The sequence below is a fragment of the Falco rusticolus genome, chromosome Z (genome assembly GCF_015220075.1).
Source record: "Falco rusticolus isolate bFalRus1 chromosome Z, bFalRus1.pri, whole genome shotgun sequence".
Taxonomy (NCBI): domain Eukaryota; kingdom Metazoa; phylum Chordata; class Aves; order Falconiformes; family Falconidae; genus Falco; species Falco rusticolus.
The window spans coordinates 72,237,675-72,262,963 of NC_051210.1; the positions used below are offsets into that span (position 1 = coordinate 72,237,675).

At 38.6% G+C, this 25,289-nt stretch overlaps 1 protein-coding gene across 1 annotated transcript in view; it reads right to left on the reverse strand.

The window, feature by feature from the left end:
• Positions 1–12,492: 12,492 nt before the first annotated feature.
• The window catches only part of LOC119141117, a 73,175-nt gene continuing 60,378 nt past the window's right edge, over positions 12,493–25,289 (reverse strand). Inside the window, exon 6 of the mRNA XM_037372954.1 lies at positions 12,493–12,604. Within this exon, the coding sequence (XP_037228851.1) occupies positions 12,516–12,604 (89 nt within the window). The 3' untranslated portion in view covers positions 12,493–12,515. The remainder of the gene's footprint in view (positions 12,605–25,289) is intronic.

Consider the following 25,289-nt stretch of genomic DNA (forward strand, 5'->3'; position numbering starts at 1 on the left):
TGTTACATCCTCTTAAACTAATTTTCTGTCAGACTTTTTGTAAAAAAAAAAAAATCAATATTTTCTGCAAGGAAAATAGTCCTTTTCCTTTTTCTTTGAACAGCTCCGTTTTCAAGCATCTACCACAAAGAAATTACTTAAAGGTAAGGTAAATATATTGCATAATCTTGCCTTCACCATTTTTTACTGAAAAACACTCAAAGATTCAAGCAAGAGTTTTGCAGCAAGGTAAAACTTAAGGGAAAGGTTTATGTAATTAAAGGCCTCGTTATGCCTTACCCTGTGCTTACCTAGTTTACTAAAGGAATGGCATTATGCACTCCAATAGTTTATCCATTGGTGGTGAGTTTTGAAACAGCTGGCTAATTTAAACTACATTTGACAGAGGGGTGAATGGGCCTGAAAGATACCTGGGGTTTAGAGATTCCAAGCAAACGGACAACTAAATACAGGGAGGCTGTAAGAGTGAGCAGGAGAAAGAAATAGCTGAAGGTTTCTACTAATGGAAGGAATCAAAGCTGGGTTCAGCATTTATCATCTCTGTTGGCCAGATGCTAGCCAATATAAAATCCATGCACTGAGCAGGTGATCAAGCATGCTGTCCCAGAACCATTTCACAGTAACAGTTCTGAATGGTAGTGTAAGTTGGAGTCATTATTTTTCATTTGGCATTGAAATAAACAGAGGAAAAGGACAAGGAAAGGGAAGGATAAATATTTTTGCAAAACACATCTAAAACACTAATGAACATTAAATCATTTCTACAGGAGTTTGCAGTTCAGAGAAAACAAGGAAGAAACCTTCCTAAGCTTGTTAGACTAAGAACTACTACACTTACTTTTCTTTTTCTACTATTATCTGGAAATCTCCTTCTTCCTAACATTATCATTGTTATGTTACATTTAAACCTATGCTAAGGCTAATTTAACACAGGAGACAGAAAACCAGAGAGGTCTGTTTTTCAGTATCAGAGGTGTCTTTGTTGTGGAAACTTGTCAGCTCCCAAACGTTGTCTAAACCGCACAGATCTGTGTACTTTGGCAGGTTTATAGCTCATAATCTAACTCCCTGGAGACTTGCTGCAACTTGTAAACCCATAAGGAATTTTTCAGACCAGTTCTATATCCTAATTCATTCACTTATGAGAACAGTTCCATTGTAAGATTTTTTAAAGGCATTTTCAAATACTTTTACTGGTCACAATGCAGTTAACAGTGATTTGAAACATTGAAAAAGATGTCAGGTTAGCTCCCCAGACCAGATAGCTGTCTCTCTGGATTTCAAGGTAGAATTCCTAAAGCTTTGGTTTTGTTATCTGGGATGCAGAAAAATGGACCAGACAGAAAATATTTCAGCATTTTTTCCTGGCTTTTTACTTGGATTTATTTCTAAATGTACTGTTTGCCCTCTAGGTCAAATGCCTGTATCAGCTGTGCAGCTAGCTGGACAAAATACTTCCAGCTGAAAAGGGCAAAAAAAGCAAACCAAATAATCATCAAATGAAACATTTAATTTTGTGTTAAGCAGTAGAGTTTAGATGACTTCAAACATTTTGGAGGTTTATATTTGATTTTCTGCTGGGAAAAAAAAGAACTGTTTTCATTTCATTTTGGTCTGAATCTGTTACTTTCTCTGCAGATGTTTTTAGATTATTTAATTCATCACTAATAAAGCAAAAGCATGAATTGGGCTGTATATTACAACATCATTTAATCATACGCTTTCATTGAGCATCTAAATTGTTCTCATTTTTTCAGGGGAAAAAGAATCATCTTTTTTTGACTAGAGATTATTCAGGAACTTCAAGTACTAGGAAAACACAGCTGAGTAAATTACTTTACACTTTGTCCCAGGTTTATAGCTTCTTTGCCTGCTTGGATTACTTGGCTTGGATCTTTTATCTTTTTTTCACATCGGTGGCTTCCAGTCTTCCCCTCTTACTATTTCACATTTCTTTCTCATGTCTCCGTCCTGTATAACCTTTCTTTGTACTAGTAAAGCCACAGATACAAATTGTTGTTTTGAAAGACCAAGCAAATCTTGAGTCATTCCTGAATACCAAGACAATATTGCAAATAATTCCAGATACCATTCCAGCAGGCCCATTCATCACAGCGACAGGGCTTGATTCACAGGGTAAGATGTACATCAGGACAGAACAAGGATGCCAAAGCTTTGCTGTACTCTAACAATCCCTACCTGAGAAGTGGCCCAGAATGGGACTTTTGCAACCAGAAACATGTTGAAGGCCTGCAAGATCCTCCAGGGTGCCTCTGTTACTGCCCAAGGTGACAGAAGATGGAGGCAATTTGCTGATGCAGCTGATCCCTTCACTTCCTTGCACAGCTTCAGCACACCTGCAGTACTGTTTCACTGCGACTGTGAGGGACCAGGAGTGACTATGAAATTAGCCTCAGGAGGATGGACCGCCAAATGATTCAAAGAGCATTGTATACAAACACATTTCTGATTAAGTATTTACACACCAGTTTATAGTGTTTTCATGTAATCCATACTTCCTCCTATTCTGTTCTGGTTCATTTAGCCTATCCATGACTGTAGTATGTAAGAGCGTTCAGAGAGGGTGTGATTGCATCTGTTTTATCAATACACACCAGTCTGTGGAAACAGGACAAGTAATTAAATTAAATTATGCTGCTTTTCCCCTTTGAAATCATTGATTAAAAAAGTAATCTAAAAATATTATCTTAACCTTTTGATAATATCACTGTGAACCTTTGGTTTAAAGGTCTCTTTATTTAACAGTTTAAGAGAGGAAGTGATAACAAGCATTTCAAGTAACATTGTTCACGAAGACTTAGGAACTCTGTCTCCAAGCAAAATACTTAACCACTTCTTGTTTACAAGAAGTATTTTCTGATGTTCTTTTCTGGTCTGAAAAGGTCCAAAACTCATACCAAGAAAAAGCAGAAGCACCTTTTTTGAACTGGCAAGTAAAATCCCTTACTTGCATTGTAGCTGGTCTGATACAGAGATGGAAGAGAAGACATGTGAAAAGTACCCAGTAAAAAGTTTTCCCATAGGACTACACGGCGGAGCACATAATCACAAGTAAAGCTAATAATATCTAGCCACATTAAACTGCAGATAAATTCAGGCCTTCTCTAAGTGAGAAATACTTGACTTAGCTGATGTTTCTAATAGGTGCTTGTAATATTGGATTGACATAAATAAATGAATGCTGCAAAATATTTGGCATGTTGTTAACTAAATTAACTTCTCTTATTAAGAAAAAACCTACACATATTAGTAACTGATTTTTGCACAGTGCTTAATGCTATTTTTATCCACATTCCCTTCATGAAATTGATGGAGCTGACTGGGAGTAAAAGTGGTGTATAAGAGGAATCATCACTTTTTTTTAATTTACTTTAGGAACCTGCACATTCAAGAGATTTTAATCACCAATCTGTAGTGACAGAAATAGTACTGCTGTGATCAATCAGAAGCTGGTGCCTCATGGGCTTTCCTGGCCTGTGGAGCACATGCTAAAAGGACTCTGCACTTCTGGAAGGTAGAGCTTATGAAACTGCTAAGTGTTACCATTTGAAACAATTTTTAGGATTTATGTTGCAGACATGGAGACTGTAACCTGGCCTGCAAAATTCAGTTGCTTCTTCAGTTTTCTGCAATTGTCCTGGACAGTTGCTGGATCTGGTCTCTGGTGGGAGTTTCCCTGTTGATTGCTTTCTGACAAGTGGACAGAAAGGCACTTGTTGTTTTCCTCCTTGAAATGGAAAGAAAATACACTCTACCGGTGAGTTTGAGGAAATCTTGAGATTGGTTTAAAAAAAAAAAAAAAAGAAAAAGAAAAAAAGAAAACTTTTAAAGAAGGCGATATTTAGCATTTTTAAAGGTGAGGAAAACATGCCAGCCAAACTGTCTGACCACTGGTATTCAGCATCAAAGACGAAACTAAGGAACATTAATTTGTCTGGGGTTTCAGTTCTTCCCTTGTATAAGGCAGTAAGAGTAATTACAGTGTAGTCAATAAGGTCACTCAATTGACTTGAAACAAGGTTTCATTTTTAAGGCTGATGTGGATGTTGGGTTAATATCAAAGAAGTTCTATAGCTATAGCTGGGAAAAAAAAACCCAGGGAGGCTGACTCTTCCTAGTGAGGGACTTTATGCCTTTTATCATCATTAGTGAGAAATGTATGTATTACTCAGGAGAAGAATAATAATCAGATTTTCCAAAGTACCTTTTTAGTTCATAGCATTTACCCGGTGCTGTGTGGTGATCAGGTAAAGAAAGCTGAGAAAAATGTCAGGTAAAGCCTTCTCAGAGGAGGAATTTTTCCCAATCTGTATTAGTGATCATGTCCTGAAGCAAAGGATTCATACATAAACGTAAACCACAGTGCCTATATTAATGTCAGATCCCTATTTGAATTCATGCAGTTATGTGTCTGTGAAAAAATAGTAACTTCTATGATGGGTTTTCAGACTATTTCTGTTGGATATTCCTGTGCCTTGGGTACTTTTGAGAAGCAAATTAGAACCAATTACATAGTCAATCTGTGAAAACGGGCCGTGTCAGCATTAAAAACTGGGCTCTCTGGGCTTATCTCCTATGCTAAAACACCACAGTGGATCTAGGTGGAGGTTGCATGGTACATTGCAACCTATCATAAAGAACAACAAAAAGAAAATTGCAGGTTCTACATAACTTTTATAGCTTTCCTGAGAGAGATACTGCAACACTGTAACAACCACAGTATGAATCTGGCAATGACCACTATAACTCTGTCCCAGGGCAGATTTCTGTCAGCTTCCTAATGGTTCAACTCATTTCTGACTCTGCACAGCTATGAAGAGTTGTATTTGGAGACTGGAATACTGAAGGACTACTGCTGACGGGATTTGCATTGCTGCAATACCTATATGACCTGCAAAACCTGCAGTTTCTTTTTCCTCATACTGCTTTATCTCAGCATGGCAAGAACCCCTCCTGCATTTTCATTCAGAGAGCCAGAGCTGAATACAAAGATGCAAGGTCTGACTTTTAAAAGATGCCTTCCTCACTCAGATGAAAGTATTTGGGTTTGAGCCAGATTTAAAGCTCTCCCAAGAGTACATGGACATGAAGCAATGCAACTTTATTTGTGCCAGTACCTTGTGTCATAAGAAATCTGTCTAGCCATTCCAGGAGGAATTTTGGAGGTGACTACTTCTTACATAATTTTACAATTTCAAAATACTTCTCACCTCCATGTGAGCAGAAAGAAAATGATAGTCAGGACAGCAAGCCATACAACAGAAAGTTGACCCTGATGGTGCTACCCTTAATCAAGCTGAAGTGCTAACCATTTCTCAGAGAAATTATTTCCTGTCTGCTGGATGTGTTCTCACAGCAGTAATGGAGAGCTGGTATATTGCTGAGTATAAACTGGAAAAGCTTGAGTAGTCTAGGAAGCTTGCTTTGTATAAAATACAACACATAAAATTTACTAACAGATTGCAGAAAATACAGAAGTTAATCCAAGCATATTTATGTTTCTTTCAGCTCTTTAATTTTTTTTTTTTTTAACAAATGGAAGAACTAATAAATGCTGGTTGCAGTATGCAGCATGCTATGCTACCCTTTTAATAACCCTGACTCCCTGACCCGTTCACAAAATCAGTCTTTGCTGCTTTCTCATATTTACCTTAAAGCATCTCATTCATTTTCCCCAGTACTTCCTCTTCCTCTCTTTCACACCTTCTCTAATGCCTACTTATGCAGAAATTAATGCCTGCTGTGATGCATTCAAATCCAAACAAGTGTTGCCCTGCAGCCTTTCTTGTGGTGGTGGTGGTGGTGGCGGCAATAATCCATTGATTTGCAGGAAATGAAGACTGTAATTTCTATCCCTTTATGTAATGTGCTTGAAATCAACCAATGGATTCAAAATCTGTTAACAGAGTGTCAAATGGACTGTCAGACAAACATTATAGATCGTTAAGAAATGAGACTAAAAAGGTTGAAGAAATAGTGCACACATTGTATATGCCTAAAGTTAGAAATGTGGTACTTACGTTGCCTACACAACATAATACATACATCTGTTGAGGAAGGAAATTACTTTTTTAAATTAGTATTTCCACATATAAATACCTACATCTAAGTACATATGACTTGCTTTCATATTTAGTGTAAGTACATGCAACTCATCCAGGCACTACTCATGGTACATAGATTTCAATGTATAGCTGTTTATCAAACTTGCTGTGTATTCATTCATGACTATTTGAAATACACTCTAGCAATTAGGCAGGCCTGTCTGTTTGTAGGAGTACTGATCTAAATCTACCCTAGAGCCAAACTTTATTAAAAAAAAAAATCTACCTCCTTCTCCTCATGCAGAGATTTATTGAGTTTTGATCAAAAGCTATTAACTTGTTGCAAAACCAGAAACTTCCTATCTCAGGTAATGCAAATATGACAACACATTTGCATATTTACAAGGACCCTTTCCATTTAATTAAAAAAAAACTGAAGAAAAAAGTTAAGTGGGCAGACCCTAAGTTTAAACAGGACTTACGCAAAGTACATGTCCTCAGGAAACTGGTCAAGCCATCCCTTTTGGACATTCTTGAGATTGCTGAAAATATTAAAATGCTCATTCTGTTCCTCCCTTTGATTTTGGTGTCTAATCACTCTTTCTGAGAGCTGAAAACCTGTGGCCCTTGAGTTTAGACACTGATTAGTACAGCAGCCACAGACTCCCCAGTGTCTTAGCATAACCCTTCACAGAGTTCCCTTTCGCGAGCAGTCTGACTTATAGTTCATGTCTTCAGGGACACATGATAGTTGAAGCAGAGGGATACAGGCCTTGAAAAAGATTCAAATCTATTAATCTTTACTTCTGGTAGCATAAGTGATATCCAAATCCAGACAAATAATAAACCATCTGTATATATTTGCCTGCTTCAGTTTCCTCGTACTTAAGCATTCTTTGGGGTTAAGTCACTCTTCTAAGGAGTTCAGCATTTTTTGATTCCTGCTGTACTTTGACTCTGCCTTCAAAGCACAGCATTGAAACTAGGTTTTCTATAAACTACTCTAGAATAAAAATGTTTTATTTTATAACTTACTTTATCATGACAAGCTGACTAACTCTGTTTAATTTCAATGTCTTGCGGAACTTAGACATGAAGAACTTGTTTTTCTGAGCAACAGTTCTCTGTAATGCCATTTCAGCACACATATCATTATCTTCCATTATTATTCCTGCAACCAGTGCAAGATTTTTTCTTGACATTGCTGCTGAGGTTTAACTTAGTAGGAAGGCAAAAGACAACAGCAAAAGCAGTCGAACTCCATCTCCAAAACAGATGTTGCAAGCTGACAAAGTCATGCGCATATGGAGAGCCCATTCCACATGGTCGTTTTCAGTGACCTTTTTTGCTACCCTATTGCAGAAGTGATATTCTGCAATAACTGTGTCCACATGGCCAGCTGTATCCTAATTTCTACATTTCTAGATTGTAGAAATCTTAATTTCTACAACAATGGCATAAAGACAGCAGGGGACTATTTCAAAGTAAGCGTATAGCATTCTGGGCAGGAAACCTATAGTCCTTTTTCCAGATGGTAAGCTAGCTGTCTGTGTTCTGGATGCTCTCCTGTGGTGTGTTGTGATTATATAGCAGAGCCAGCTGGAATCAGACAGACTTGCAGGACTTGTGGTCAAATGACACATTTCCACTGGTTCATCTCCTTTCCATTTTCAAGTTGCTGTCAGCTACCATGAAGTGATAGCTTCTGTCTGCCATGCCACTGGGAGTCTCTCATACAAAGAGGCTGACATCTCCACACTGAATGGATTTGTCTATAGAAAGCACACACCATTTTGACAAGTCATTTAGCAGCTCAAATGAGGTGATGGCACCAGGAAGAAGATGAGAATGCTAACCAGTAATTATCTGTTTCTGAAATAATTTCATTTTGTGAGCAGGGGAAAAGGGCAGAGCATGCTGGGAAAGCACTGTGCTGCAGATAAGTATTGCTTAGTGGAGACGATAAACATGTAAGTACTTTGATGATGTCTGTTCATAGCGTCTCTGCTGTGCCAATCATATGGCTGTAGCAGCAGCACAGAAGCGTGGGCCATAAAACATAGAAGGCATGGGAGATTCTTGGTGGCTCTGCCTGCCTGTTGCCATATGATATTAATGTATCGATGGCATCTGTGTGTCCATACTTTGCTTGCTGCACCAGGATAAAACATTCCAAAGAAATGTGATTAAAGAGTTTCTCTCTAGTTTTTGATGGCCTTGTTGCTCAGTATGGCAGCCTCTCCAACACCAGTCATGAACTCATATATACTTAGAAAAAAGTGGGACATTGCTCTAAAAACCACAGGGGATGCTCTCAGTGTTTTAATTGCTGATGTTATTTGGTAAAAAAAACAGCTTACCTGTCATTGCCCTTGCCCTTGAAGCCTTTAAGCAAGAGTCCTGCGCAGCACAATATATTTGTTTTGCCTGAGAATCTACAGGTTGGCAGTGGACCGTGCACTTAAGGGACTGGACAGGAAAAGAGAATGCTTAAGTGGATGACTTTGCACATTACCTCCCTCCTGAGTGCTTGCTCTAGCTTCAATTAATTCTACTTAATGAGAAAAAGGGAAAGCATTTCTCATGGAGGCCAAGAACAAAAGGTGTTCCTATGTGGAGTTGACAGACAACAAATTCAGAGAGGATTTGTGTTCCTACAAGAAATGTGAAAATAAAGATACTTTATCTATCATAGCTTTTAAGCATGAGGATTACACTTTTATGGAAAAAAGAATCACTTTTCACAGAATGGCATATATTAAATATATTGCTTTAAGAGGAAAGACCACTGTATACACTGTATTTTCCTAAAGTGAATGAAGGCCAACACTTTGCTCAGCCATTCATTGTGCTCTCAGCCTGGGGTACTTTGCCGTACAAGAATCAAATCATTTGTTAGCAAAAATGTTCTTATCAAAGAAACAAAATCCTTTGACCATCATCTGACTTGTAAGCTTTGTAATCACTGGAAAAGACAAAAGCTCTGGAGAGGATTGAGAATTCTACCAGTCTGCTTGAAGAGTTGAACACTGTGCCCAAAGCCTCATTTTCAAGCAGAAGGTCGTGTCCCATCACTGCAGCTTTGTCTACCCTGAAGAGTGCTCTAGACACATAAAGGAAGGTGCTGCACAGAAAATTTCTCCTCTCAGCAGGTATTATTCACAATGACTCATGTATATGACTGGATTGTTGCACTGTCTGAGGCTACTATGGTCTCTGAGAAACCAACAGTCATAACATGCACTTGTGTAAAACCATTTATCTCTTCATCAACTCCAAGAGCTGTCTCTGACCACCTCTGCCCTTTGGGTAGTATTGTGGGGCAGGTAAATGTTCTCTTATGTCAGAACAATGCTGCCCAACATGAAAGCAAGTAATCAGATAGATGCTTAAATTTCTCTCTTTCCTCATGAGCAAGGTGCCATCTGTTTTCACTTTCTTCCATTAATCTGATAGATTTGTGGGCCATTTTCTTTTTTCTTACCTCTTGCCTTTAGGCCAGTAGTTAGCAGATAATGACACTTACCTTGAACATCTTGACACCTTGTTTATATTGGTTGTAGAAAATGGAAAGAAAAAAAAATAATCCCTAGCTCTGGGTTGTAACTTTTCTTTACTCAGGCTCCAGCAGTTTGCACATGACAGACTGTGCTTTCTCAGTGCCAAATCATGAATCTTGCTGCAGTACACCAGACTGCTACTGGTTGTGTGAAGTTGTGGTCTGGACCAGTGGGCAACAGCATCTGGCTTTATGATGTATAGTGGGACATGTTTAGCACTCAAACAAAGAAGCAGACACAGGCCTTGAGTTTGAGGCAAGGGGAGAGTGGACTGGATGGGAGCAGGTCAGTAATTGCACCTGTGTGTCTGGAGGCAGCCCTTACAATGTTGGATATTAAATTTTGGGTTAACATCATTGGAAGAGATTGTTCACAAGACGATGCAGATTGAAGAGATATGCAAAAATGCTGAACCAGGTGAACTCCAAAATATTCCTGGATGGGAAATGCCTCCTTATGTGCCTCATTGCTGTACAGCTCTGCCATGCTGTCTACCTTCTGCACTGAAATAGAACATCCCTCTGGTTCTTTGGAAGGCTCAGGATACACTCATCCTCCTCAAATTTCTGCATAGATGTCCTTAACATTTGGAAGAGTTACTGTGGCAGCAAGAAATCCTGGCTTTCAAGGAGGAGCTCCCCATCAGTAGCAAGGGTGTATCTCCTCAGGCTCTTTATTGTTGTCCTCCACAATCCTGAATGCTGAAACAGCACTCCAGGCATGGAAAAGTAGAAGAATAATTGGGATGCACATAGTTAATCAAGCAGGAAGGTAGCAGAGAATGGGAAAGCACTGGAAGACTGCTGTGAAGTACAGATAGGTACATGCAAACATTGGTCAGCAAACACTAGTCAGCAAAACACAAGAAAAGGGAACCTTTTTTAATGCAGACAGGAAAAGTTGCATTAACTGGCAAGTAAATTCCCAAAGGAAAAGACATCAAGCACTGCAGAAAGAGTAAATGTCACAAACAGTCTGATGCAGGAATGCTCACAGATACTGCAATAAAGTTCCTACTGTTAAAGATCCACGAACCATGCAAAAATTTCTCTTAGCATTAAGAATGAAGCTGTCTAATTTCTATTTATAAGAACCATACAAACTGCAGCTCAGGTTCATAGGCTTTCAAAAATGAATGCAATTAAGCTTACTAATCAATCAGGTGTGAAAAATTCAATTCTAGATATTTGCATATAACACTGTGTAAATAATTGATTTTCCAGTTGGCTACACCAGTGTTTCTGTTCAATTTCACTCGAGTGCACAGAAGAGATACAGGCTCCTTGTTAGCATGGAAAGAAGAAATATTTCTTAGCATTTATACTGCAAAGACTTCTATGAAAAACACAGAGTAGATTGACTCCTTCATACAGTTAGAGTGGGTAAGGTTTAGTCAATCATGTTAAGATTCTGTTTCTCTTTTTAAATTTACAAATATGATTTTAGTTTTGGAAAAGTGTTATGTTGATTTTGTTCGATGTAAATTATCTGGAGGGAGATGTCACAAGCAGCAAATGAAGGTAGTCTTTGCTTTAGTATGTCCAAATTAAGTCCATTTTTAACAGTCAAAATTTTTCTATAAGCTGTTCATTCATGTTTAGGTTAATATGTCCATGGCATTGTGTTCAAGGGCAAGAACAATTACAGAGATAAAATTAGTTACATCAACACATACAGAGATTCTACATCACTAATGTCTTCCGCAATAAAAAGCTGACAACCTGTGTCATGGACATTTGTTACCACACAATGAAATTGTGACAATATCCAAAAAATCACTTATCCTTTGATTAAAAAAAAAAGTTCCTAGGCTGGTAAATATAAGAGTGCAGATGTGCACCAGGAAAGGAAGTGGAAAAGCATACACTGTCCATCATTAGCTATGACGAAAACATGGCTATGCATAAGGTCACATCCATTCTCAGGTATGATCTGAGTATCAAGGTCAACATGCTGAATTTTGAGAAAAGGATCATACTCGGTTTTACATTAAGTAACTCTTGGTGGTTTGGTATAAATTTTCATATGATCATTTCTTTCAGTTTCAGTTTACATATATACAAAACAGATCATTTCAAAAGTGTTTTGAGATGAGATGTGTAGATAGTTGACATAGGTGGAAGTCTGCAGCCTGAAATTTGCTTAAAAGAAATCATGTTGAGCTGACCTTTGGGATATGCACCTGTGGAATCCGGACTCATGCTCAGTGCAAGGCAGGAGAGATTAAAGTGGTACCAGTCTCTGCACATTGCCTATGACTTCAGCTGAACTGCAGTTTCACATGTGTAGGGTGAAGCTCACATACACATCAAACCTCTAACTATCTAGAAATATTCTCTGCAATGAAGACAAATCCACACCCATATGACATTTAATTGTAACAAATATTGAGTTGAACTGTAGGTTCATAGATGTTAAAGCCAGAAAGGATTGCTGTGAGCCTCAGCCCTGACAGGATGACACAGGATAGTCAGGTTGTGATGAACTGACTCAGATTCATATGATCATTAAAAAAGGAACATTGAGTTCAGTGATCTGATACACTTTTAGTAAATATAGGTGATTGTTTTTTTTTTTCTTTTTCTTTTTTTTTAATGGAAAATACCCTCAATGATGAAGAGGTCTTGATTTTCAAGGATCGTTTGGTGAAGTTGGACGAGGACAGCCCTAGCATGGACAGAAGTTAGTCAGGGTATTGTTGGTATGAAAAGATGGCCATGTCCTCATAGTTCACCTTTCCCACGCTGTGGGAGCCGTTAAGCATTCCTGCTGCCAGAGGTAAGTGCCAGAGCTCATGGGGCTGCAGCTGTGACGGGGGGGTGGGGGGTGGGGGGGGGTGGGGGGGGGGGGTGGGGGTGGGGGGTAGCCTCTCCACTTCATGGCAGGAGCCTCAGACCCTTGGCCTTCTGTCTTCTTTCCTCTCACTATCCCTCTTCACAAAATGTGCAGCTTCATCCAAGTCAGGAACATGCCCTTTACCTAAAATGCAGAGAAAAGCGTTACAGCCTCTGCTGCTAAGAAGCCTTCAGTCAGCTCTGAGTCAGGAATATTATACCTGGATCCTTGAAATTCATAAAATGTGTCTTTATATTGCTGACAGGAGTCCCTAGACCTTGTATTCATCATTATTTATTAATAATGCCAAACTAAAATCTACAGGAACAAAAATCTTTTTTAATCCCCATGAATTAATGTCAGGCAGTCAGACTTCTGGTATACTTAGTATTTTGCCTCCTATTGCCCTGAGCTGAAGCATGAGAGGACAAGGATCGCTCATGTCACCAGTCAAAATACCCAGAGGGCCTCTTTAGCTCTTTTCTATTGCATACAGTAAAACATATTTATCATGCTGTAAGTATGAGGCCTTTGAATTTATAGTGTATTATAAAGCAAATTCAGGCATTAATTTAAATATATGAAGATCTATCAAGTAAATCTGTGAGATATTTCCCTCATGGGTGGGTATCTTTCTGTTGAACAACAGGTGAAACCCTGGACCCATGGGGATTTTTTTAGTTGGCTTCACTCCTTGTTGGGATTTTCTCCAAAGTGGTCTGTTGGCCTTGGTGCATGTTTTTTCTGTATATAGCTTGTTTAAATGAATTTATGTTCTGATGCATAGAGTGTAGAAGTCAACTTTTCACCCGAGGTGTGTGTTCCTAAGCACAACATGGGGTTTGGAAATACTTTGGGCCACATGCTGGAAGCGAGGCCCAGTTTTTGTGGCATGCTGCCACATCTCTTTTGATTAGGAAGCTAACGGCTGGATAACTTCTGAAAACAGGAAGGTATGACAGCAAAACTTTATTTCGATTAAATAGCTCCCATATAAACACAGGAATTCCACTGTCATTCCCACTCCTTATCCTCAGCAGGTTTTGCAAGGACAGACTGGCTGGGTGACAGGCCCAGTGGCTCTGTGCTGGCCACAGGTCACTGTGAGCAGGTTTCTTACCTAGCACAGCTGGCAGCCAAAAGAAATTCTCTGAGAAGTCATAACACAGCCAGTGTTAGCAGAATTTACTATACCTCCATGGATCTAGTGATTTTTCAAAAATTTTTCATGGAGACCTATGGGAAAGCTTCCAACACATGAATCATCTTATACACAATATTGCTGCCACCTCCCGTTACTGTCAATGGTTTGGGAGCCAACAAAATGTCCACACCATCCCCTCACAGTCTGTGAGAAGATCAAGTAGAAGTGAAGCCCAGAGAAGTAGAGGGGAAGGAGGAGGAGGAGGATGAAGGCAGTTATGGGTGTAGGTTGGGACACCTGGGCTGGGCTGGCAGCCACTCTCCTGTGAGTAGCGTGGTGGGAGGCCATGCCTTCTGCTGCTGTGTGGGTGTGCAAGGTCAGATTTTAACCTTAGAAACCAGTGAACACTTTGGAGATATCATCCACCGTAAGCTCAACTGCTGGCAGGAAAATGAAGAGCCCTAGAAATAGATTAATTTAGCATATCAGGAGTGGTTTTTAATCTATTTGTTGGAGGTCTAGCTGATGCTCTTCTGAGGTCAGGGGTCATGTGCAGTGTCATTTTGCATGGTGGTGGCTGCTGGCAAGCCAAGTATGATGTTTCTGGATTATTTTGATGTACTTCAAACATTATGAGAAAAATCAGATGTCTGGAATCAAAAAAAAAAAAAGTATGTTCTGGTTTCTGGTGAAAAAGCTCAGCTGTCTCAGATATTTTGCCTCTCGCAGTACAGCAACAAATACTTTGTTGAAGGAATTGGCTGGCTGAGGACTCCAAGTCCCCAAGTGAGCTGATAAAGGGAAGGCCTCTGAATGGAACTGGGGGAAGATGCAAATGGTAGTAGTGTTCCCACCAAAGTGTGCTGATCAAAGACTGGAGACCTTAAGGAGAGTTGAGTTCAGCTCCTGATCTGCAGTCACTGAGGAGAAAATGGATCACCCAGAGGTAGATTAGACTTAGGTTCAGGGGGTGGTAATGGTACATGGAGATGAGAGGAGTTTATAGGGTAGAGAAGGTAAAAGGCACATAAATTTTGAGTTATTAGATAGCAAAGCAGCATTCCAGCAATGCAGCACTGTGCCTACAAAACAGATTGAATGCAAGGCAACAGAAAGCTAACAGATACCCTTTCTACACCACAGCCCTGAAGTTTCCCCAGCCCGTATAGAGTTGGTCTTGTGTTCAGTGGCATCATGAACACAACTACCAGTTAAACATGAATTGACCTATCAAGTAATTACCAAGTGCACAGGTAAAAATCACTGATTCATATATATCGGCCAAAGGCAAGCTATAGAAAAGATTCAGTGATTGTTTAATGAAATACAGGTGTTGAAAAAAGATGCAGTGTTAATGGTATGAACTGTTACTAATTTGCCTTATTTATAGCCCAGTTTCCCCTAAAGTTATCAATGAGGTTTAATGTAAAGTATGAAGGATTAGAAAAAAACATTTGTTTAATAAACAAAATTAAGCTTAGAAATGCAATTTCTTAGAAAGCTGGTTAAATTAATCTTAAATGATCTGTTTCCAAGTCCCCATAAAAATCACTCTTCACTTAAAAACTAAAGGTAAATTTTGTACTGACACAGTGTTCTTTACATGAAGCAATGTTATTTCATTTAATTCCCTCATTTAACTCCCCTTTTAGCCATAAAGTTATGCTTTCGGTGTTTGTATACTTACAATGTGTTGTAGTTTCAACAAATCAATGATTAGAAGTTGCAAATATTCAGGTGAGAAACAGGTAGAACAAAACTAAAACAACATATCAGAATTATTATTTAAGTTCTACTGTCTCTTGCACAAAGTTTTGGAATATCAGTGGAAATCTGATATCTTAATCATTTTACTCTTAATGACTGTCATTAACTCTTTGCTATGCAGTTCATAAACTACTGGGTGTTAGACTAGGTCTGTCCCACCAGCTCAGCTGGACTTTAAGTACAGAGAAGACTGAAATTTTTCTGTATCTCCACCATTGCGGGCCTCACACTTCTGATAAACTTTGGAAAGTACCTCACACTGATAAATTAAAAATCCATCCTCAAAGTTGCCCTTAATAGTCATACATTGTTTAAACATACTGTGCAAACTGTGACTCCTTAGAACAATTACACAGATCAGTTGCCTATATTTCTTTATAAACAACACTCAGATTAATTAGTTGGAATGGCTTCCTTTGCTTCGCCTCTGATGTCATGAAAATGCTATTACTAGCTCTTCCTTGGACAGAATAAACAAGCATATCTGATATGCAAGCTAATATAATGTCCTTTATTTACATGATTGTAAATCCTGTTAGCTCTGAAACAATTTTGAATTTAGGAGTCGGCCAAAAAGGAGAATAACAAAGGAGAGAAGTGACCTCAGTGATTCCACGCTGACGTATCTTCAGCCTCAGAACTGGCATGGGAAGGTTGTGTTATCAGTTGGCTTGGGAAACCTGAGTGATGGCTCTGCCATTCTGCCCACAGCAGCACATAAACAACTATTAATAGTTCAGGAGTTCATAACTTTTACCTGTACCTCAGTTAAGTTTTCTGTGTAGTATGCATAGGGTTTCCAATGTGTTGAACAAAGCTCATTGTTTAAACAGAGCTAAACTGGGATTTTAGGGCTTCATCTACTGAAGAGCTTTATATTCAATATCTGGTTGTTTTAGGCTTCTACTGTAACATCTACAAGTATTTTTTCTCTGGCTGCACATCATGTTGAACAACCTTTTTATTCAAGTATCTAAATGGGAGATCTAACTTCTTTCAAAAATAGAGACTGTATCCCCTCTGAAAATATTGCTGTATGGTATATAAATGCCATGAAACATCAGCCAGTTGGTGTTGTGTTTCTGAGGAAATACTGCCCAAGCTTAAGCTCAGACTGGTTATCTAGCACTCTTACTGGTATATTTTGAAAAGTGTAGGTGTTCTCCATGTTTCTTCATGGCATCTACTCAAGAATGAACATACCTTGTAAAAATGATGAGCATTTAGCACACTTTGTCTATTTAAACATATCTTTTCAGCTACATTCCCCACTTCATCGTGAGCTTTGTTAGAAGACCAGCTGTTAAAGGTTACAAATAAAGAACTGGGGTAGAAGACAGATCCACAGAATGAATGGCAAACCTATTTACTTCAATGGAACTGAGGTTTCAGTGCAACCTTTGTCAAGCAAGAACTTACAGAGAAATGGCTAGGACTTTTCCTTGTAAGATGCTGGGTTTGCCTCACCAGTAATTGGCTGAGACCAGGAGTTCATGTACATACAAAGAGAACTTTATCGCTATCATATTGTGGTACTTTATTTAAGGTTACAGAGGAACCCAAATGCTATAAGACTGGGAAACTGAATTGTGTTCAAAAACATACATACAGGTAAATATTTGTTTAGATAGGACTTATTGTAACTTAACTTATAGTGGTTTTGCATTATCAGATGTCCAAAAGCACAGAACAGTCATCTTGGCCAAGTGCTAGCCAAGTTAACAGTCATCATAAGTGGAGAACAGCAGAAGCATGGCAAACATTTCTATAAGTACGCCAAATATTTTCAGTTCAGGAGCTTCATGAATTGTCCTGTCCCTAAACGTAAAGATTCCATAAACCAATGACTAATCTATGAATGGATGCTCAGGCAATACTTCATATACTGAATACAGCCCATTAGAGCGACTCGTCTGGCGTGCACCCCATGCCCCATTTGTAATAGCCTTATTTCTTGTTGACCCCTCAGGAGGTTTACCTGTGTATGTGCATAGCTAATTTTCAGAGTCCTGTAAGGTCTTTCAGCTACAAGGAAAACTGGATGATAGGTTCAAGTGGTTTTATGTACAAAGGGTATTTTCCTAAATGAGACAGGTGACAACACTATTTATTGTAGTGAGCCCCATTCCAGCTAGCTCTGAGTTCGCAAACTTGCTTGTATAGTTTCTTATATTTGGTGTTCCACTCCTGAAGGATTTTTTTGCATCAGTTTGTAATCAATTTTATTATTTGTGTCTGCTTTTGCTTCTTTTTTCTGTTGGTGCCTTTTACTGTTGTAGTATTCATACTCAACAGAAAAGCATCATTTATCCTTATAGATATGCTCAAGGAAACCTGTCCATTGCAGTCATTATCTTTTGCATGCTCAATGCATAGTTGGTTACTCTGCAATGTGAAGGAGACAATAAAGTGTATAGGCAGAAAGCAGTGATGGGGTACTAGAAAGTCTTGAAACTTAAAGGAATAATGTGTTCCAAGTGGTGTTAATTTTCACGTGCAAAACTGATACTTTTGACAGGATTAAGTTCTCTAAAATTTTCAGGAAGCATTTAAAATATGAAATAGAAAGCTTTATCTGGTATTTTGTAGATGTAAAACTTGCTCTTTTTCATACCAGGCTCATTTTTTTATCCCTATGCTTGTTTGAATATTTACCTTATTTTAATATTGTATTTTTTTTTATCAGATGATGAACTGCATTCTAAACCACCTGAGTTACATGGACTTTTCACTATCCTGACTCAGCAGCAGACCTGTACAGGATATGATGTAGCAACCAAACGCACTTAAGGGCTCGTAATTAGTGTAGGACGTTAGTAATTGGGATGCCCCGGTAACACTGGTCTGCTTTGTGACCTAGGACAAGCTTTTTAACTTCTATTCTTCAGTTCTGGAGCTCAAAAGATGCAAGACTGAGACATACTGATTTCCATGTGTGGAAAAAAAAATGCCTTTTTCTCAGTTTCTTGGTGGTACATCAAAGACAATTTTGTCTTCTCTCCTAGAACATTAGCAGAGACAAGGGAGCAGAACTTAACAATATCAGTGTTGTTCGTTCAAGACTATTGAGTGGTTAAAGCAGAGGCCTTAATCTAGGGTTTAGTTTATTGGGCAAGATCCTTAATCTTTATAATCTTCCATCTGTGGAGTAGAGATAATGCAGTTTTCCTTCTCCTATCTTCTTGCTGTTGTTGGTTATTTATACCGTAAGATTTTTTTTTCCCTCTGTTTTACTACATACATGCATAATTTCATGGCTCCCACACCAAATGCAGCTTTGACTTTCTAAACACTGCTTGAGGTCTTGAGGGATTATTTTTCCTGCAGAATCCACTGTGAAATCTGTTTTCCCTTGATTATTAACTTTCTTAGGATCATCAGCTCTTCTATCCAGAGTGAGTCACCCTAGCTTCTGATAACTTCTGATGAAAATAGGTGTTCTGTGAATAAGTAACTATTAAGACCCAACATATGACCCCTTTGCATTGTCAATATTAAACCCATGGCTTTCATAATTTTGAGCTACTGGTAGTGCAAGTACTGTCTAAATGCAAAGCGTTTAGTCAATGACTAAATGGCACCACAGAGATAAAATATTATTTCATTGCTATTTGTATTTTTGATGTTATGATAAATACAGTGGTGAGATCAGGAGAGATTTATGTCTGACAATAGCTCATGGAAGATCTGTTTGTGTTCTGTTAGAGCATAAAAGCCTTTTTCTCTGTTTTGTCTTCCTTTGAGGCTAGCAAAAACAGCAAGCAGGATAGGACAAATTCTAGGCCACGGTGAATTATGACTTTTTCAGTGAAACTAATCGTCAATGAGAGACAAAGAATAGGATTTTTAGTTGTGAAACAGGAGGATATGAGATTGGGCTGAACAAAAAAATGCCATGGGATTCACATATCATTCTACATCTTTGAACTATACGTTTCTAAGCTGTTTTTTAAATATATTTCTCCATTCCCTAAACTATTTTAAATGATACTTGGATTGTACTATGTCACATTCCTGTAAAGATGCCAGTAGCTGAGTTATTCTTTACTACTAAAGGAATATTATTTGGCTCTTTTCTGTTTCTTCATCTGTCTGCCCATCTTCTTCCTTCTGAAACCCACTTGTGCCTGACATTTTTCACTGTGTGATTTTAGCCACGGATGCTATAATTTCAGAAGACTCGGTGTATGGGAAGGTAATGTCAGCTGCTCAAGACCTGACCTGTAAAGATGCAAATAATTTAAGACCAGGGTAGGTGAAGAGGCTACAAACACCTCAAATTTGGGCCTCAAAGACTGAGAGCAGTCACAAAGCACAGAAATGTGCTTATGGGTAGTTTAAGGCAGCTTTGATCTGTTCTGATCTGAGGGCTGCTTTGCAAACAGCCAGCTCTGACATGTACTGTGAAAGCAGCAAGAGAGCTCTGTAACTGCCATGACATTCACATTCTGATCAGTTTGAGGTGAGCAGTGAAAAAGGATGACTAGGATATCACTCACAAGCTTCTAGGGACAATGTTGTAAGCTTGCACCAAGGAGAGCCACAAATGCATACAGGTTATTAGTGATGGTACCACCCATCAAAAATAACTTGCACTGTGGTTTTGGAACCCATCCTTGGTATGTACTCAAGATATTCATAATCCCTATGTGGTAATCTTATCTACAGCAAATCTGCCTCATTTATTACTTTCAGGATATATGTATATATGCATATATGCATGTGTGTAAACACTATAAATAACCATCTGTATTTTTTGTGCTGAAGTTAATTCTGATTCTTATTTATTATCACATTATTTAGTCACACCAATAAAACCTCTGAGCTATTTCACCAAGTTTGTGAAAGAACAACTGCTACCTCATGGTGCTTCTGAACACATCATAAAGCTGGGGAAGACAGACCTGTCAACTTTCACCTGTAACAATGCCCTGGCCTACAGTCTTGATCTTTCTCCATGGGGAAAGGTTGTAGACCTAGTGCCAGTCCTTAGTCAAGTTAACGACAAAGATCATGGATCCCTGCAAGCAATTTTTCATTAATTGGTGAGTGCCTTTTATGAAGGAAAGGACTGGACCACAGGGAACTCATTCTCTTTTTCCTTCCTACCATTTCTTCTTTCACTCTGTGTTCACCTTTGTCTAACCTCCCCATCTCCATTAGGCAACATCTAAAACTAATTGAAGGAAGAGAAAGGATAAATATATTTCCAGAAACTGTTTGTGTGAAGGAATATTGATTTAGGACTGTGCACCACCAAAGTAAAGAAGGGAGACTCTGTCAGCAGATGAACCCAGTGAAAGAATGTCTTCTAACTCTTACATGAAAAACCTTTCCCCTGACTTCTAGAAGAGCTGAATCAGATGTCAGATGAAGCCACAACAACCCTTGAACAGAGATGGTGCAATTCAGATTTGTTGTTCTTGCATTCGATCTGATCCTGGTGCTAATTAGCTTAGAAAAAAATGTTGTTTCTCTAGACTCATTCCCAGAGGTCACTTCAGGCTTTAGGAGCCTCCCAGATATTGAACTCCCAAGTACTTGCACTGTTTCTGAAAAGGAGAAGGAAATTATTTATAAAATATCACTCTTCCTCACAGAATTTGTGTCTGGAATTGGAAGACAACTGCAGTCTTCCAGTGTTTTCATCACTGTCATTTTAGCAGCTTTGGTAGCTCAAAGAAACTCAGGAACAGAAACTGATGTGTTTATATCTATCTATATGAAATCCTAGCTCTTATTCTCTGTATGCCTGCTTGGTTTTTAAAACATTGTTTGCATGCCTCTATGGATTGCAAGCTTGATGCATGAGAGTCCATTTATTAGAAAAGCAGTAAATCTCAGTAAAAAAAAATAATAATAAATGGTAAGGACAACATAAGTTTCCTTAAAGACTTGCTCTGTTTCTTTGTGAACTACCTTTTATCCTCTACCATTTAGGATCTTCTGACATGTTTGATAACTGGCATGCTGCCAGCTCTCTCACATAGACCACCCACCCTTCACAGTGACGTAAAGGAAGTCCCCAAGTTTGCATTATCCGATGGCAAGGAAGCCTTTGCTATATTTCACTACACAGATGGTGAGCAAAAAGGTGGGAGCCTTTGGATTGGACTGCATCCCTTGAATCTGATTTGTTTCTCTTCTCACCCAGGCCCCCCTGTAACAAAGAAATCTTCTGTTTGGTGTACTTGCAATGAGAAAATAATGTTCCAATTGATGTCAGGTGCTTTAGCCTCCAGCTGATTTCAAAGTGCATCATACTGCTAGAAGAAAAAACCCAGCTGAAAAATGCATGGAACTGTAAAAAGCTTTTCACTAGTCCTGCTCTGTTATCACCAGGAATGTACTTTACCAGCTGAGCTCAGTGCTTTGCTCAGTGCACAGGGCTGCATGCTTCATCTCTTACCTTTTTACTCTACTTCTCTTTTCTAGTGTCCCTATAATGTTGTGATCTGTGTTCATGCAAAAAGGTTCACACACATGCAAAAAGAGCATCTGTGAGATCTAGTGGCAGGAGAAACTACTAGCATTCTGATTTCCTTCTTTGCACTCCGCATCCTCTGCCATCTGCTCTTGGGCTCTTCCTGATGTTTTTATGTTGCAAAACTCTTTGAGACAGGATGTTTTTCTTTTTATTTGTTAAGAGCCTAGTGTAGAGTAATGATAAACAGGAATCTAAGGCTATGATGAATATCAAGTTGCTGTACTTTCCTGACATTGTGGAATGTGTCAGTTACTCAGGTGTGTGGGGCTAATGCATACAAGGAGGAGAAAGGCTCCTAATAGCCAGATATCACCTAATACTTAAAGAGTGGGAACTAAAACTAAGTTTTTATGATTTTGTGTCCAGATATACCCCTATTTTCAGTTAAGAAAAGTCAAGACCTGTAAATTCAGATTTAAAGAATTCCTGAAAAGTGAAAGTTTTTGAATATTCATGTAGAGGAAGAATGAAGGGTGGAAAAAGTTTACCTTCCATCTGTTAAGATAAGGTGAAAGACTGTGGTTGAGTCAAATTTTGCCTTCATTCAAATTGGTAAGCACTTAAATGTGTGCTACAGCCTTTGCCTTCCTCACCAGCTCAAATATGGAAGATGTGGGAGCCTCAATGATCAGGGATGGATCAGGCTCCTTACAAAACTCTTCTGTGCAAACCGTAAGGCAGGTAAAGGTGAAGACCTGAGCACATGCACCTGTCAGCTGTTCCTATCTTTCACATGATACTGGAGGCTTCCTCCTAGGAGTAGAGAATTCATGGTGGGGAAAGAAGGCAGGAGAACAGTTTGGTTAAATTCCAGATTCTGTCAGCTACTGTACCTCACCTGAGATATATGCCTGACTATAGTCACAGTGGGGAGGAATGAGTTCAGTCACTAGGCCAAAAGCCAGAGGATCAAGACCAAGCTTTACATGCAAGGTTCTCCCTTAAACAGGGAAAGCTGATGGAAATGTATGAAGAAACCAGGCATGCCTCATTTCCCTATAAGGCTGGAAAAATTCTAGGGAAAAACAAATCTTTGCTTCATATCATGTTTCGGCTAATAAACATTCCTTTTCTGTTTAGAGAGCTGCTTGGTCACTACATACCCCTGTTCAATGGCACCAAGAGCTGCAGAACATTGAACAGTTAGTGGTTAGTGCAAAAGGTCATAGCCTAAGGAAAAGAAAATGGAAAATTTTAGCTTAAAATCAATTTAAATATTAAGCTAGAGTTGTGGGAATATATGGGAATTGAACAGGTAAGGATCTAAGACAAAGCTATCAGGACAGATCTCATGACATGGCTTGTTAAAAAGAATATAAGGCACAAGAATTGCACTGACTGATGTGCCCTGACATCTCTCAGACCTGACTCCTTTTTATGAAAATTCAACTGTAAAGGCTTAATTTATAGAAGAAATAGAAATATAATACCTTTAGAAATATAACACCTTTTGAAGTTATTTGCCTCAGATGACACAGAAATTTTCTGAGTCACAAGGGAGTAGAATGGAAGAACCATGATCTACATTTTACAATCTACCCATTAACACATGTTTTATCTTCCTGGATCAAACAGGAAGAATTATCAAAACCTGTTACATCAGTATACATTAGGGGAAAAATGCTTCTAAGGCTATAAGTGGACATAATCCACTTCAAAATTTCTTTTACAGCTTTTGCATAACATTTGTAGGTACAAGTAACATGGCTTATGAGGGGAAGTCAAATTTACATATGTACCTTGGACAGATCTAAGTTCCAATATTCATAGTTGCATGAGGAAACATGATTTACATATATTGATTTTGTTTATAAATATGTGTGTACAAATTCTGAGCATTCTGTTGAGAATGTGAACTTTCAATTTAAATGTCACTGCTCAAAGGAACACTAAAAAAAAAAAATAGAAGCTACACTTAAATAAACACACAGTGAAATTTAAGTCTGGCAATCCTGAAACGAGTATCTTTGCTAACTTTAGCTTCCAGCAGGAACAGCATACGGGAGGAAAAAAAAATATAACGGGGCAGGGGGAGGGCGAGGGAATAGGTTCCATGGTATAACAAAACCATGTAGCCCTGAATTCTTTCCCCTTAATTTTAAGTGCTTATTTGAGTTGCCTTCTAAAACACCTTTTTCCTCAGACTGTTTTATGATCAATAGAGAGAAAGGCACTATAACTCAGTTATACACCTTTAAACCAAAATCATCCTTGAAGGTCATCTAGCTATCCATTAAACATAGACAGAGTCTACAGCAAATGAGTAGGTAACTTAGGCACCTTGCACATAATCCAGAAGTTGGAGGAATGAAGCCAAACCTAATTGGATGTCATAACAAACCTAGAGAAGAAATTTGCCTTTCCTTTTCCCAGATTCAAATCAAATAGGAAGTACCAAATAAGCTGATTGCCATCTTCTAAAAATCTTCCAGTTTCTTTCTCTAAGCCATAATCTATTGTTCAGTTCCGCAGGAATCATACACAATTTTACATTACAGTCTGTGCTGTCATGAGTGGGTGTGGTGTTGTGTTCTGTTTTTCTACTTTGATTTCTGGTCACCTACCTGGTAATAAGAAAAGGGTCTGAAAAAGAATGAAGTGGGAGAAAAACTTTGAAACAGTCTAAGCTTAACTCTAAACTCTTCATAAAATTTATTTCAAGTTCTGGTGAAACTTGGATCTTTCCTTAATTTTGAATTATTTTTCCCGAACAAAAGAATCCTATCTTTCAAGGAATCTCTATTTTGGAATTATTCTACTTTATGTACAAAAAATGTAGAAGGGGCTCCAACACTGACATTTTGGAATCGATTTATTTCCACTGGATAGAGTTTGAAATCAAATACAACATATTTCATACATTTTTTCCAAAGAATTAGCAATTCCTTCCAAACTGAGAACGAGGCAATTATTGTGCCTCCCCTAGAAAATGGAAGTAAATATTTCTGAACACCGGCTGAACAACACTTTCCATCACTTGAAACAACAAATCAACTTGTGCATTGATTAACTGTCAGGCAATCATTTTGTATTCCTAAAGCTCAGAAAGATGTGTTTCAAATCTTGCCTTGTTTCTATCCTCTGACTTTTGTGGCTGCAGTAGCAGTGCTCCCACCTTTTTGACAAGCAATAACAAGCTTTTTTCCCTGTACTTATCTGCCATCGAGGTACATGCAGCATGGAGCAGAGTGCTGGAAGTAGTTTAGCAGTTGCTTTTGATACATCCACAGAAACCACTTTGGTCTAAAGTCAGCGTGATCCAGAATACATAATTTCCAATGTGCTTTCATTGGTATGTGAAAGTACATTTGCTGATTAGAAGAAGCTGAAGTGCAGGAGCTGGGAGATCTAGCTAGAAAGAATTCCTCAGGCCCTATCCTAGGCCTGTTAGGCTTCTTCCGGTTCACGTTTAATGTTTATATTCAGGGGAC